The 16,097-nt window shown below is 43.3% G+C and overlaps 1 protein-coding gene across 2 annotated transcripts in view; it reads right to left on the reverse strand.

The window, feature by feature from the left end:
- Positions 1-16,097, reverse strand: part of CTTNBP2 (cortactin binding protein 2) — a 160,603-nt gene that overhangs the window by 39,947 nt on the left and 104,559 nt on the right. For both annotated transcript variants that reach the window (XM_075857131.1, XM_075857130.1), the window contains exons 12-14: positions 11,997-12,076; positions 1,969-2,055; positions 1,787-1,886 (exon numbers count right to left, since the gene is read on the reverse strand). In XM_075857131.1, the coding sequence (XP_075713246.1) occupies positions 1,787-1,886; positions 1,969-2,055; positions 11,997-12,076 (267 nt within the window). The remainder of the gene's footprint in view (positions 1-1,786; positions 1,887-1,968; positions 2,056-11,996; positions 12,077-16,097) is intronic.

Here is a 16,097-nt window from a genome sequence, read left to right on the forward strand (position 1 = left end):
GTTCCCTGTAGATAGTGCCACAAACTCCGTTATAGTGCCACACAACCCCCCTGTAGATAATGCGACACACCGCCCCTGTAGATAGTGCCACAATTCCCCCTTGTAGATAGTGCCACACAACCCCTGTAGATGGTGCCACACACAGCCCCCTCATAGATAGTGCCACACACAGCCCCTCTTGTTGATAGTGCCACACTCCCTCCCTGCAGATAGTGCCACACACCTACCTTTATAGATAGTGCCACACTCTCCCCTTTGTAGATAGTGAAAAACACACCCCCTGTAGATGGTGCCACACAGCCCCCTGTAGATGGTACTACATGCAGCCCCATGTAGATCGTGCCACGCAGTCCCCCTGTAGATCGTGCCACACAGACCCCCCCCTTGCAGATAGTGCGACAAAGCCAACTAAACAAATAAAAAAACGTATACTCACCTAGCCCCGTTCCCAAGAAGAACGGAGCTCCACGGCCTCCTCAGTCCTGCAGTCTATGAGGCGCCTAGACAGGATCCTTGCATGTGCAGGGATCCTGTCCTAGTGTCTTATAGGCTGCAGGCCTAACATAGCCTGTTGCCTAGAGAATGGCAGAGCAGGCTCCCTGCTCTGCCATAGTATTCAATTGTATCTGCATCCTGAGAATGCTAGCTACACCATTAGTATGCAAGGGTCTTCCGACCCTGGTCACAGGGTGGACTTTCGTGCAACTGGAAACCCTCCCCCTGCGTGCCCCCTTACCGTAACTGTAGTGACAGTGGCCTATGTATTTTAATACATAAACCCCAGTTACTACAGTAACACTGAATAGACAAGGTGCGGGGGCCAGTCGTAATTGCGACCACTGCGCCCCTCATAGCTACGCCACAGGCTATCCATATTTCAAAGCAAATAGGTATACCGACATATACCAGTCCCAATGGAGGCCAAAAGGACATTCTTTTGGCCTCCGTCAGACTAATGGAGCCCTCTGGACATGTTCAGCATGTATGTCGGGAGAATTCCCGATTCAAACGCTGAAAATAGGGCAAAAATGGGATGTGCATGGGGCCAAAGTGTAGTGAGCAGATGAGTTTACTGCATAGATAAGATATTAGATCCAAACCTAGGGCACAGATACGGTAACAGAACTAAGCCTGTACAAAAAACTAGCAATTGTCCTAGGCCATTCCTCACTGGTAGCATAATAAAAATAAATCTGGTCTTGCACATTAGTGCGTGCCTAGGCACACCAGGAACAGCCTGTACCATCCTGTTACTATACATCTAAAGGCCCTTTTACACCTTCGGCCGATGCAGCGGGCGCCGATCAACAAGACATAGTTGATCGGCGCTCGCTTGCTCCTTTCACACAGAGCTATGGATGGGGACGAGTGGTCGTTACTCCGATCGCTTGTCCCCATCCATTATTATCATGTCGGCAGCGCGTCTCACTGTTTACACAGGGAGATGTGCTGCCGACAACGATAATCTTTTACTTTTTTTAAATGATCCAACCAGCAGATGATCGGGCGTTTGCTCGTAAATCTGCAGATCATTCCCCTTTTTACACATGGCAATTATCGGCAACGAGCGTTATATTAATGCTCGTCTGCCCGATAATCGTCCTGTGTAAAACCCCCTTAAGTTTAATAAAAATAAAAGTGAATATAATTATTTAATAAGACAGGTAAAACAATAACTACCCTTACAATGGGTTGTTGTGAAATAAATAGAATAGTCCTTGTGCAGTCCGCTTGGTTTGCAGTCCATTCTATAGCAAAGGAACGGTGTATCTCATAGGCTGCTTACCTGAATTAATGAATATATCTACAAGTTGCTGTTTAGATAACTCAGACTCCAACTCAACCTTTACGATATCACAGCTAAATCCAGTAGCCTCTTCTTTGTGCTGTTATAAAAAGGTAATATTTATTAGAATTCTAGAGCTGTACATATGCAGCCATACTTAACAACTGGCCACAGCAAGATACCTTGATGCAGACTGATAACTGATCCACTATATATTCCTGAAGGCTTCCTTCTGGACCTTGAAAGATAATATTGTGATATTGTTCAACCTGCAAATACAATATTAACATTAGTAACCTTAATATACAAGCTTATTACATTAAAAGAGGTACATAAATAATAAACAAGCATTTGCTACATGCACAGTCTAATACCTTCCTTATTCATAGAAAATAGTATGTTAAATTACTATGCAGTAATTATTTAATGCAGATGGCACAAACACACAAACACACGTGAATACATATAGTTGTGTCACATTATGACCACCGCCTAGTTTCGAGGTCGGCCGCATGTAGTCCATGAAGGAAGCGATGTGTTGTGGGCTGGCTTGGTGGGTATATAAGGTGTGCGATAGGCTGTCTGAACACATATCACTCGTTGTTGCCATGGGTAAAAGGGGCGATTTATCAGAGTTGCAAAAAGGGATGATTATTGGCCCAAGGGTGGCAGCATTTCTCAAACAGTGCAGTTTGTGAACTGTTAGCGCGCTACTGTGTTGAAAGTGTATCATGAGTGGACAAACGGCACCATTGGGAATAACCAACGTGGTAACTGCGGAGCACCACGTCTACAATGGGGCACAAGGGCCGAACGACACGCTACAGTGGAGCAGCACACCGTGAAAATCAACCAGAGGGCTACCAGACGTGTGTCTAAAACAACAGTTCAGCGTACCCCACTGCGAATGTGGCTCCAAAGCAGACGGATGGTCACTTCTCCTATGCTAACAAAGGTCCATCGGGAAAAAAAGGCTTCAATTTGCACGGCAGTATTGGAATTGGACCGATGAGTTACGTTTTCTGCTTCATCGAATGGATGGACATTGACGTGTCAGGCCAGAGAACAAACACTGTGCAACCATTGATGGAAGAATACAAGCTGGTGGCGGCAGCGTTATGGTCTGGGGAATTTTTTCATGGCATTCTCAGTGCTCACTCATCCATGTGGAAGGCACTCTGAACTGATTTGTGTATGAATCCATCGTTGCAGATCACGTCCACCCATACATATGGTTTGTCTTTCCCTGGGGGGATGGAATCTTCCAGGAAGACAATGAGTCACTTCACAGGGCTAGAAATGTCCGACAGTGGTTGGAAGAGCACAACCAAGACTTCCAAGTACTTCACTGACCCCCTAATTCGCCAGACTTGAACCCAATTTAGCATCTGTGGGACCACCTCGATCGTCTTGTTCGCTCTATGGATCCTCCTCCATGCACCCTCCAGCAAATGTGGGATGCACTGAAGTCAGCATGGCTCCAGAGACGTGAGACAACATACCAGCACATCACGCCCAGCCCGTCTAGATGCTGTCCGTGCTGCACATGGTGGTACGACTGTGTAAGTTTAGATAGCCTGTTCAAACTGTTGCTTATACTGACCCACAGCGGAAATCAACCGTACCAACTGTAGTTAACAGGACCAAATAGCATCCTAAGTATTGCCTGGACTCATTGATTCACTCGTACATGACCCCACTTGTATCACACATTCATGAACCGCCCCTCCCTGAAATAATAGCACAATTCCCATTTTGACAAGAAGATATATCTGCCCTTCTACCCAGCATCACTATGTGTAGTCGTCAGGTTTCCAAAATGTAAAAAAAAAATATCTGCCCATTTACAGTCTATAATTAGATAAAACGGAATATAAGAATTAACCGGGTTCAACCATTGCTCTGATGAGGTGAGATCTCTGGTTTCCATGCCATAATAACTTTCTGTGCACAAACCAAGGTATACAAAAAACAAACCAGGGAGGACGTAATCCTAAGAAAATCAAATTGGTAATTCATACACAGGACAATTACAGACCAGAAGGGAGTTAGTCTAGGAACCAGTCTACATGCAGAAATGTATCCTGTTCAGCCTGCCACAGAAAAGATAAAATGTTTAATCTGGCAGGACTATAATAAACCCTGTGTAAAAATGTGTATTGTATCAGAGCATTGGGGGCACTAAAAGAGTCTAGTACATCTTCCCAGTCTCCTGTGGAATGATCAGGGATTTCCGCCATCCATCTACCAAGAGCTTTATCAAAGGGTTTAGTTCAAAGGACTGTAAGAGGGAGTAAAGACAAGAGCTTTATCCAAATCAGGTGTGTGGCACACATCTTCTAGTTTAGAGCTAGTTATTAATACCTTTAGAAAGTGGTGAATTAAGTGTACCATGTGCCCTGGGCTGTTGACACAACTTGGGCCGCCTCCTTCCCCCTCACACGCAATTCAATCCCCCCAACCCGCTGACACTGTACCCATCAGTGCCACGGACCTGACGGATACAGGTAGCTGCTCTGTATTCAGGATATAAAGCAGTTGGATCTCAAAATGTAAAAACATTTTTTAATAAGTATTTAGAAAGGTTGCACCAAACACACGATTGCTTCTGCCGCTTAGTTTTAGCGATTGGTGGGAGTCTGCGAGCGAGTTTTTTGGGACTTATGGAAACAGTGTAGCTCAGCAAGCTACGCTGTTTTCGTACCTCCTAACCATGTAATCCGGATGTGGCCAGGAGGCAGCGAGAGCAAAAACAGGTGGATATGTCATACATTTCCCTTATGGGAAAACTGAGGGTTGTATGGGGGATTATATTGCAAAGGGAGGTGAGGTTACATAGTTTGTACGGTTGAAAAAAGACACATGTCCATCAAGTTCAACCAAGGGATGGGAAAGAGGTTGTCTCACTGACTGCGTGGGGCTCTATAGGGAGGTCTGAGTGTCTGATTCTGACATCTCTGTGGGGGGGATAGCCCCCCCCATAGAGCCCGCCACTCAGACCCCCCTATAGAGCCCCCAGAAGTTAGTCGCTCAAAGCCCCCTATAGAGCCCCCAGCAGTCAGACAATTTGACTTCCCCTTGCAATATTTTAGTAACTAGTGAGGGCTCTATGGGAAGGGGGGTCATACTGAATGGGGGGTCTAACCATCTAAGTGAATCCAGAGGACTCTATGAAGGGGGGAATAATCCCCCCATCCCCATAGAGCCCTCAGTATTTCAGTATTTATTATACAGCAGGGGGGGGGGTGAGCGTGTAACTGACTGCTGAGTGTCTATGGGGGGGAAATTATTGTCCCCCATAGAGTCCTCTGCAGTGAGTTAGATGGAAATCCCCCCCCTGCTGTATAATAAATACTGAAATACTGAGGGCTCTATGGGGGATGGGGGGGATTATTGCCCCCTTCATAGAGTCCTCTGCAGTGAGTTAGATGGAAATCCCCCCCCCCTTGCTGTATAGTTAATCCACCCTTAGCGTCTGCCGATTGTTGCTTGGGGCAGGAGGCGAACAGCAGACTAACCTTCTTCCTCACCTCTTGACGTTCCTCACTGGTGGTACGTGCAGCGTGAAACAGGGGCGTGTTCTACCACCTAGCAGACGCACGTCTGCTAGTCCTATCCAGCCCCTGCTATTACTATCCCTCCCCTCTCCTCCCCATCAGCACTGCGCTGGCGGCTCTATTCCGTTCCAGTCCGCTCCTCCCTTCCCTCCCTCCCTCTTAGCAGCGGCCATTAGCGGCGCTAGCACGCCGAGAGATCCTAGAGTCTCTTAACCCATTCCCGCCGCAGCCCTTATTCAGATTTTCATTTTTGTTTTTTCATCCCCACCTTCCAATAGCCATAACTTCTTTATTTTTCCGTCGATATAGTCCTATGAGGGCTTGATTTTTGCGGAACGAGTTGTAGTTTTTCGTAGCACCATTTATTTTGCCATATAATGTACTAGGAAACGGGGAAAAAATGATTTGTGGGGTAGAAAACAGCGATTCCTCCATGTTTTTTTGCGCACCGTTTTTACGGAATTCACTGTGCAATTAAAACAACATGTTAACTTTATTCTGTGGGTCAATACGATTACGGTGATACCAAATATATATAGTTTTTTTTCTATATTTTACTACTTTTACAAGTAAAAACCTAAGTGTAAAAAAGAAAATGTATTTAGTGTCGCCAAATTCCGATAGCCATAACTTTTTTATTTTTCCGTCGATTAAGTGATATGAGGGCTTATTTTTTGCGGGATAAGCTGTAGTTTTTAATAATACAATTTTGGTGTACATGCGACATTATGATCACTTTTTATTTCAATTTTTATGGGAGATTAGGTGACTAAAAAATAGGGATTCTGGCGTTTACAATTTTTTAAAATAATGATATATTGTAATAGTTCAGACTTTTACGGACGCGGCGATACCAATTATGTTTATTTTATTTTTTTACTAAGCTCTAGGGGGAAAATGTTTTGTTTTTTTTAACTGACATTTTTTTTTACGTAAAAAAAACCCCAACTTTATTTAACTCATTTTTACTTTTTTTTTTTATTAGTCCCCCTAGGGGACTTCAACCAGCGATCATTAGATCGCTTGCACGATATACGAGTGCGATGCCGCTCGTTACTCTGAAGTGTCGGCTGTAACAAACAGCCGACACACGCATCGTATGGAGCGAGTTCACTCGGTGAGCCCGTTCCATTCTTTCCCTACCAGACTTTGGCATATGGATACGTCAAATGTTGGGAAGGGGTTAAGGGATTTTTAAAATTATGTGCAGTTCGGGCAGACAGCCATCCAAGCCACATCCCCTTCAATTAACTTTTTTTTTCCCCTGAAGGAAGCGTAAATGTTGATGGATAATCAGCAATATGTACCACCATTAACTTCTATAGCATAGAAGGTGACTTCACTGATCTCCACAAGAGAGTGAAGATGCAAAACAGTCACCACTGGCAGCAGGGCTTATTTGAATTTGGTCTAGATTTGGCTTGATTGTGTCATTTGTTTTTGTTGTAAGACTTGTTTTTTTAGATAAACCAAGATCAATATACTATGAGATTAATTCCATATAAAACCGGAGGCATTCAGGTAATAAGGTGACAATGCTTTTGGGAACTCAAATGCTTTTTGTTGACATAAAAATCTGTCAGCAAAATACAGTGTCTGCTGACAACAAAACTGAGGGCACTACATCTACATCTCTAGTCAATCCTGAAAAGCTTTGAGTACAGTAATGCCACTCTTCTCTCTTTCTCCCAAGTCATACTCATAAGGGTCTAGGAAAGACTGATCTAGGCTGCTGTATGTAAGGCCTTCACATCTGCGCTATTGTGTTATTTTTACTTAAAAGAGTATTCCCATCTCAGACATTTTTGACATATCCATAGGCTATGCCATGAATGTCTAATAGATGCGAGTCCCAGCTTTGTGACTGCGAACTCGAAAACAGGGGTCCCCTACCACACCTCATGAGGCAGCCGCTGGACGCTGCATCCAGGCATGTCATAAGTGTAAAGGTGGTCGGTGTTCCAGAAATAGCCTAGATTGCTAAACTACTCTTCTTCCGTAACAGCATGTAACATCAACTAATAAAAACACATACATAAAAACAGAGGTCACATGGTATGATCTCCATGTCTGTTAAAACTATCATCACAACCACATACTGTGTAAGGGTATGTGCACACACACTAATTACGTCCGTAATATACGGACGTATTTCGGCCGCAAGTACCGGACCGAACACAGTGCAGGGAGCCGGGCTCCAAGGATGATACTTATGTACGATGCTAGGAGTCCCTGCCTCGCTGCAGGACAACTGTCACGTACTGAAAACATGATTACAGTACGGGACAGTTGTCCGGCAGCGAGGCAGGGACTCCTAGCGTCGTACATAACTATGATGCTAGGAGCCCGGCTCCCTGCACTGAGTTCGGTCCGGAACTTGCGGCCGAAATACGTCCGTATATTACGGACGTAATTAGTGTGTGTGCACATACCCTTAGCAGTAATGTAAGCAATATTTATTTCAGTGCATTAGTTAGGAGAAAGGGAGAAGGAGAGAAAACAAAAAACGGTCCATAAGAAACTGATATAGATGGAAGCCAGTGGTAACCAGTAAATGTTTTTACCTACATAACAAACCATTGTACTGTTCATGTCTTTTATTGAGCAGATTGTGTGAACATTCATAGTGCAGTGGGAAAAAGTAAGTGATCTTCTGTGTTAATGTCTTCTCCAAGAGCGAATTGGCAAAAAGTGTTTCAATTAAGGAGATCAGATTGAAAGTGTGGGTTTCACAGCTTTACCCATAAAATAAAGGCACACAAAGCCTGGTTACTGCCAAATCTGTTCTTCGCGAGTAAGATTGGAAAAGTCTACAAAAGAATCGCTAAAGATCTAGGTGTACATCAATCCATGGTTACAGAAATTGTCTACACATGCAAAAAACTTAGAACCGTTGATCAGCTCCCTAGGAGTGGGGGTCCTGCTAAGATTACTCCAAGAGCACAACAGGCCATCCTTAAAGAGAGAGGTGAGAAAGAACCCAAGGGCAACAGCAAAAAATCTATTGAAGACTCTCCTGGATGTTGCACAATGTCTATCTAGATGCTATTGCATCCCGTAAAGTGGGCTGTGCATGCAAGGCTTTCCAGGAATGTTGATGAACTGAAACACTTTTGCAGCGAGGAATGGTCCAAAACTCCTCCTTAAATTTGTGCAAATATTATTTGCAGCTAAAGGAAACATTTGGTGGTGGCGATTCCTGCTTAAAGGACCAGTGTCACGGAAAAAATTTTTTTTAGATCAATTTGATTTTAGTGTTTTATGAAACATTTTTTTATTTATTTGTGTGTTTGTGTTTTACTTTTTTTATTTTTTCACTTTTTCTTCCCTATGGGGGCTGCCATTTTTTTTTCCATCTCTGTATGTGTCGATTAACGACACATACAGACATGGAATACGGCACATACAGTCCCATAGTGAATACGAACGGGGCCCGTTCCATCCACTATGCTGTACGCCGTCTGTGTGGGAACGGCGCATGCGCCGCTCCCACACAGTCCAAGTTGAACTGTGCAACGTCCGGCGCCATTTTCCTGTGGACCGGAAGTCGCGGCCGGACAGTAAGATTACTACTTCCGGTCGCGGCTTCCGGACTTGTGCACTTGGAGCGGCGGTAGCAGACGGAGCGGACGGACTGGGGGATTCTGAGAGCTCACTAGAGCGAGTGAGTTTTCTCAAATTTTGAAGCATAAAGCAATGTGGTTGCTTTACCACATGCAATGCTGCAATTTTGGGAATTGCTCCATCTAGTGACCAGCGCTGGGAAATATTATATAGAATCTATTATATAGAATCTAATTTATAATATTTCCTGACTTAAAAAAATGAGAACAATGTTTAATCACCTATACACTAAGGCGGGATTCACACGACCGGGTCGGGTCCGAGCCCGAGTGCCGGCCGGTAAAATCGGCCATTCTGCCCGGCCGGTTTGCATAAAGTTATGCATCCGTGCCGGGCCGGGCAGATCCGGACAGTGACATCAGCGGCAGCTCCTGAAGGGGAATCCCCATGTGTTCGGGGATTCCGCTTCAGGAGTTTCCCCTGATGTCACTGCCCAGATATGGACAGAGACATCAAGCGCTCTGTCCAGGAGCGGAATCCCCGAACACACGGGGATTCCGCTCCTTCAAGGAGCTAAAGTGCGGCTAGCACATAGCAGAGCGGGGAGATACCTCCCCGCTCTGCTATAGTGGCGTCGCTGCAGTAGTAGCAGCCGCAGCAGCTGCTGCTACTAGCGGCGCCATCTAAGGTGTCGCCGAGCCAGGGTGCTTTTAACAAGCAGGGGAAGGGAGCCAGCGCAGCGCTCCCTCCACCTGCTGTACACCCCGGCCCTGCAACACAGTGTGCAGCGATGCCATTCGTCAGAATGGCATCAACTCCTCCTCCTCACATGCACTCTGCGCTGTGAGGAGGAGGAGATAGAGCGCAAGCCACGGGAAACCCGGCCATCACTCGGAACACATTCCGGTGATGGCCGTGTAATACCCGGCCCCATAGACTTCTATGGGAGCCGGGCGGCCGGGTGCCCGGGCAAAGATAGAGCATGTCCTATTTTTTGACGGCCGGATTTTCCGGCCGTCAAAAAATCGGTCGTGTGAATAGCCCCATTAGGGGTCTATCATTCCTAATGCAGCCGGGTGCCGGCCGATTTATGAACGGCCGGCACCCGGACGGGAAACCCTGCCGTGTGAATGAGGCCTAATTGTTTAACTAAAAAAAAAAATACATTTATTTCTAGCGAGACTTTCCCTTTAAGTGGGATGTACAGGTTACTAACCCCTTCCCACCGCAGCCATTTTTCGGATTTTCACTTTCCAAAATCCATAGCTTTTTCTTTTTCCATCAAAATTGCTGTATGAGGGCTTGTTTTTTGCACAACAAGTAAAAACGGCTTTTTTAACTTTATTTTGCGGGTCAATACAATTACAGCAATACCAAATTTATATATATTTCTTTATGTTTTGCTACTTTTACAAGGAAAAAACTGAGTGTTAAAAATAAATTTAAAGAGGCTCTGTCACCGGATGATCAAATCCCTATCTCCTATTGCATGTGATCGGCGCTGCAATGTAGATAACAGTAAAGTTTTTTTTTTTTTTTTTTAAACTATCATTTTTGGCCAAGTTATGAGCAATTTTATATTTATGCAAATGAGCTTTGAAATGGACAACTGGTCGTGTTTTTTTTTCGTATTTCCAACTGGGCGTGTATTGTGTTTTTAACAACTGGGCGTGTTTACATGTTTTACTAACTGGGCATTGTGAATAGAAGTGTATGATGCGGACAAATCAGCATTATACACTTCTCATCGTTCCCACCCAGCTTCTTTCGATAAAGACACACAGCGTGATGTCACCCACAGGTCCTTCAACCTTGTCGTCGGACAAAGAAGATACATCAGCTGAAAGGCGTCCAAAAGGTTAATATGCTCGTCTCTAGGGAGTTTGCTATGCTTACCTGCACACGGTGATGCTGCTGCAAATTCAACTGTACGCCTGGAGCTGTGGTGTCTTCTCTCTTCCGACGCCAAGGTTGAAGGACCTGTGGGTGACGTCATCACTCCCAGCCAGCTTCTTTCACTGCAGACACAGCGTGACGTCACCCACAGGTCCTTAAATTTTTTACAGCATTCACCGTGCGGACTAAATAATTAATATATTGTAATAGTTCAGACTTTTACGGGCGCGTCGATACCAGTTATGTTAATTTTTTTTACTTTATGCTTGAGAGAAAATGGGAAAGTTTTTTTTTTAAACTTTTAATATTTTTTTATTTATTGAAAAAACTTTGATTGTTTTTCCCTTTTTTTTTTTACTTGTCCCACTAGGGGACTTGAACCAGCGATCGTTGGACGATTGCACGATATACTGCAATACTAATGTATTGCCATATATCATGATACTGATGGTCTCCTATGTAGCCCTGCCAGAAGCTTCATAGGAGTACAAAGATGGCGGACCTGCAGACCTTCATCAGGACCCCAGCTTGCCATGCCAACCATCGGTGCCCCCTGATCACGTCGCGGGTAGGTCTTTGTAACATTGCAAAGGCCGCCCCCCTGTTTCTAGTAATTTAATTGACTATGGCATTCAACAGGTTAAACGAGCGGAAACGCGCTCGAGTGGGATCCTGCTCGTTACCCTGAAGTGTCGGCTGTAACACACACCCACTCCATACTCCCCCACACGACGTGCGCTGCATATATACAGAAGTTGTCGGGAAGGGTTTAAAATAAATGGTTCACGTACTTTTTCTCCCTGCACTTTGGATGTTTACTCAATGTGCTCAATTTAAGACACTGGCAGTACAACAGTTTGTGTGTTATTACATAGTTAGATTGTGTTTTGTCTATAATTGTGACTTAGAAAACAATCAGACCACATTTTATTAGTAATCAATGCAGAAATCAATGTAATTCCAAAGTATTTAGTTACTTTTTCTTGCAACTGTATATATACATACTGTAAGGAACTGAAAAAAATGGTGTAAGGGTATTAGCCCCTTTGTTCTCATAATCCGTTGAGAGCCCAGCGGTCAGACCCGCACCGATCAAGAAGTGATGGCACATACTAGCAATATGCCATCACTTTCTACTGTGGGAAAACCCTAAAACAGAATAACCTACATAAAATATTTACAATAAAACCTACCAGACGGAGAAAGTTTTGCAGTGTCTGCAGTGGGATCATGGATGCATAAGACACACTATTAAGACATCCAACCTTTGGACCTAAAATAATAAACGTCAAATATTAAATACTATTGAATTAAATATAAAAACAGAAAAATTAGTAGCTAGCAATAAAATAACTGTTAAGCATTTAGATTTATTTCACCTTTACAAAATACAAAGACATCTGGTTTCCTGCCTTAAAATTATATAAGGAAAAAAAAAAAAAGAGCCTGCATGTAGTACTAGTCTAGAATATAGCATATCTGGCTCCTCATGTTTATTTTTTTATATAGCCAAATATATTTTACAGTTGCATGTATATTTACTCACACTAGTCCATCTCCCCAGCGGGATTCAAAAATACTTCTATACCTGCTAAACAAGCCAATTTACGGCGCATACAAGGACACCATACATCAAGCATGTAGACTAGAGCATACAAATTGCATTTAAATGCTGTCCTAGTTAGATTTGGACACAGGTCCCTAGTGTTAAATGGCAACATTGCTAAATATTGAGCCACCATAATAATAGGGAATAAATCCACCATATTTTAATTGCTGTGTTTACTCCCAGACTAAATGATGATATTATTGAAAATACATAGCTGCAGTCATTGTTGCCAATACTTTTGTGGGAGAAGATGCTGCTGAGGGGCTGTATCTTGGCAACAGGCCTTAGTGAATTACAGCATCTTCTAGTCAGGTCATGGTTTAGACAATAAATGTACTGAATTTAATGTAAAATATACTTTTCTAAACTTTATCTTATTTCTAAAATAAATTTTAACCAATAAAGGACTAATACAAAATTTCTAATACATGAACTCAGTACATGTTACTCCAAGTTGCAACTTGAAAATACAGATGCAAATAATTGCCATGAAATGGCTTCGTATACATTTACACAGATGGGGTACTTTATTTAATACAATACACAACACAATAGTATTAGTGTATGCTGTATCTGATATTTTTGCTAATACTAGCACAAAAATAAAGAAGTGTATCCACAAATATCTGATCGATGCAGGTATACATGGCAGATCCATATCCACATGCACTTATGTTGAGAACGGAGTCTCTTAAGCCTGTCCCACCTAGTGAGGCGGCCGCTGAATCCAGACAAAAAATGAATGGATAGAATAAAAAATATGCATTCTATGTGTTGTGGTTTTCATACTCCTGAGTTGTGTATAGATTGGATATTTTGTAGGAGTTTTATTCCACATAATTTGGTTGTTTGGATCATATATTGAATATTGAATGGAGAAGTGGTGTTTACGACACTCTTCATTCTGTTCTATGGGAGTTACAGAAAACAGCTTAGCAAGAATGCTCAGCTGTTTCAGTTACTCCCATAGAAATTAATGCAGGAAGGATGGGGCACCCCCATTCTTAACATAAGTTCGGGTCCCAAAGCTTGGACCTGCATCCGTCAGACATTTATTGCATATTCCGTGAGCATAACATAAATGTCAAACATAGGAATAAACATTTATGGGCTTGTGCGCACTAGTGGACTCCTTTAAAGTAGACACAGAAGTAAGTGGAATAAAAAGGACACATTTTCAGTGCAAATATACTGAAATGTCATGAAATATAGCAATGATAAAATAAAGAAAATGTTTGTCATGGAATAAAATGAGACATTATTAGTTATGAACATGGGGTAATGACACATTGTAATAAATATATATTTGAAGTTTATTTATTTCTGTTGCTGATAAAGCTGATCTAGGATGCATTCCTGAAAAATACAGCTTATTCCTAAATGTACGTTAACTTGTCTTGTGTCTCATGGGAACATCTGTGTCTCAGAAGAATTTTTTCACTGTGCATCATTCGAAAAGGTAAGCAGTAGCAATGACACATGTATTCCTCCGAGGCATAATCTCTCTTACGCAGCACTTTTTCACCTGTACAGCTTGCAGAGAGACGCATCAGCACTGCTCTTTCCATGTGTGAAATGGGCAGATGTCTCAGAAAAACAGATGAGTAAGATGTGTACCTATAATCGAATCCCGCCTATGGATTAAGCCACAAAGTTGGACCATGTATAGCAAGATTTACTCAGAAGCGGCCTTAGATTAGATGACACCCTGTGCGGAACTTTCTTATGGCGGCTCCCCAATAAGAAAAAAAAAAAAAGGAGAAGAATGCTCTGCTGTCTCCTTTACTGCATACTATAATGAAAGATATGCAGGTCAAATTCTAATGGCCAATGGGTAACATGGGACCCCTGTTCTCCCAAACTGTATATAAATAAAGAGGTATTCTGATCCATAAGACCCACTGATCATCATCAGACATTAAATGTTTATTGCTTGAATACCCCTTTAAAGGAGTATCCTGACATCAGATAGTTATGGCAGATCCATAGACTGATGTTCAATCATACCTCCCAACGTCCCGGATTCAGCGGGACAGTCCAGGATTTCGGGCGGTGTCCCGCTGTTACCAGGTGCTCCCTGCTTCAGCATTAGTACAGGGGACTCTCTGGGCTACTTTAAGCGCTAAGCCCAGAGAAGCCCTTGAAGTCACTGTCCATATATGTAGCGGAATCCCCGGCCAGAGCATTGCCGATGCTATTGTCAGATATTCCACTACTAGAGGGAATCTCTGACGTCACTGTCCATACATGGTCAGTGACTCCTCCTGGAGCGGAATCCTCTGTCACGGCATTGCCGACGTCCCAATGGCTACAGTGGGGGGGGGGGGTATCACTATCTACAGGGAGAGGCACTATCTTTAAGGGGGATGGGGCGCTATCTACATGGGCACTGTGGCTCTATCTACAAGTGACACTGTGGCACTATCTACATGGACACTGTGGCACTATGTGGGCACTGGCACTAGTGGCAGCTAAGGGGGCAATATACTGTATGGTGGCAGCTAGAGGGGCATTATACTGTATGGGGCAGCTGTGGGGACATTTTAGTGTATGGTGGCAGCCAAGGGAGCATTAAAGTGTATGGTGGTAGGTATGGGGCATTATACTGTATGGTGGTAGTTATGGGGGCATTATACTGTATGGTGGTAGTTATGGGGGCATTATACTGTATGGGGGAATCTATACGTTCATTATACTGTATGGGCCAGCTGTGGGGGCATTATAATGTATGGGGCATTATGCTGTATAAGTGCAGCTATGGGGGCATTACACTGTATGGGACAGCATACTGTATGGGTCAGCTAGGAAGCATTATACTGTATGGGTCAGCTATGGGCATAATACTGTATGGGGGCATCTGTGTGGGCATTATACTATATGAGGGCATTTGTGCGGGCATTATATGGTATGGGTGCATCTATGGGGGCACTATACTGTATGGGGGCAGCTATTCGGGCATTGTACTGTGTGGGGGCAGCTATTTGGCATTATACTGTGTGGGAGGCACCATGGGAGCATGATACTGGGTGGGCTGAAGCGGGTGTGTATGGGCGGGATTGGGTGGGATTAGAGGTAGGGAAACAATGTGCGCTACAGTGTTGTCTATCTTTTCGATATTTGAAATTTGGGAGGTATGGTTCAACATACACATATTTTGTTAAAGGGTAACCGTTTGGAAAAACCGTCTGACAAGTTATCGCAGAGCAGTGTACAGACTCACATTCATCTGATTACTCAGATGAACTCTTCTGCCCCTTTGTTTCAGCAATGAATGTATGTCTCAGAAAATATCAGAAGTTTTTTTTTTTAAAGTACAGTGATACATTACATTACATGAATGAGAGGCAGCTAAATGTCGCACCGTTTTGCTTTCAGAGACTTGCGTGCTGAATTTGTTCAGGGGACTGGAAGAATTTTTGGTTTTTAACTTCTCACATTCCAATGGCAATAACTTTTGAATTTTTTCATTGACATAGCTTTATCGAATCTTGATTTTTGCGACACAAGTGGAAGATTTTTCAGGTGACATTGTGCAATAAGATTATGTAAGCGTTTAATATTAACTTTTATTATGGGAGAAATGAAAAAAAACAAAAAACAATTCTGCCACTTTTTTTCACACTTTACCGGTTACCATAAATAATGTGTTCACTGTACTGTACGGGTCGTTACGGTTATAGGAATA

The sequence above is a fragment of the Rhinoderma darwinii genome, chromosome 3, assembly GCF_050947455.1.
Source record: "Rhinoderma darwinii isolate aRhiDar2 chromosome 3, aRhiDar2.hap1, whole genome shotgun sequence".
NCBI lineage: Eukaryota > Metazoa > Chordata > Amphibia > Anura > Rhinodermatidae > Rhinoderma > Rhinoderma darwinii.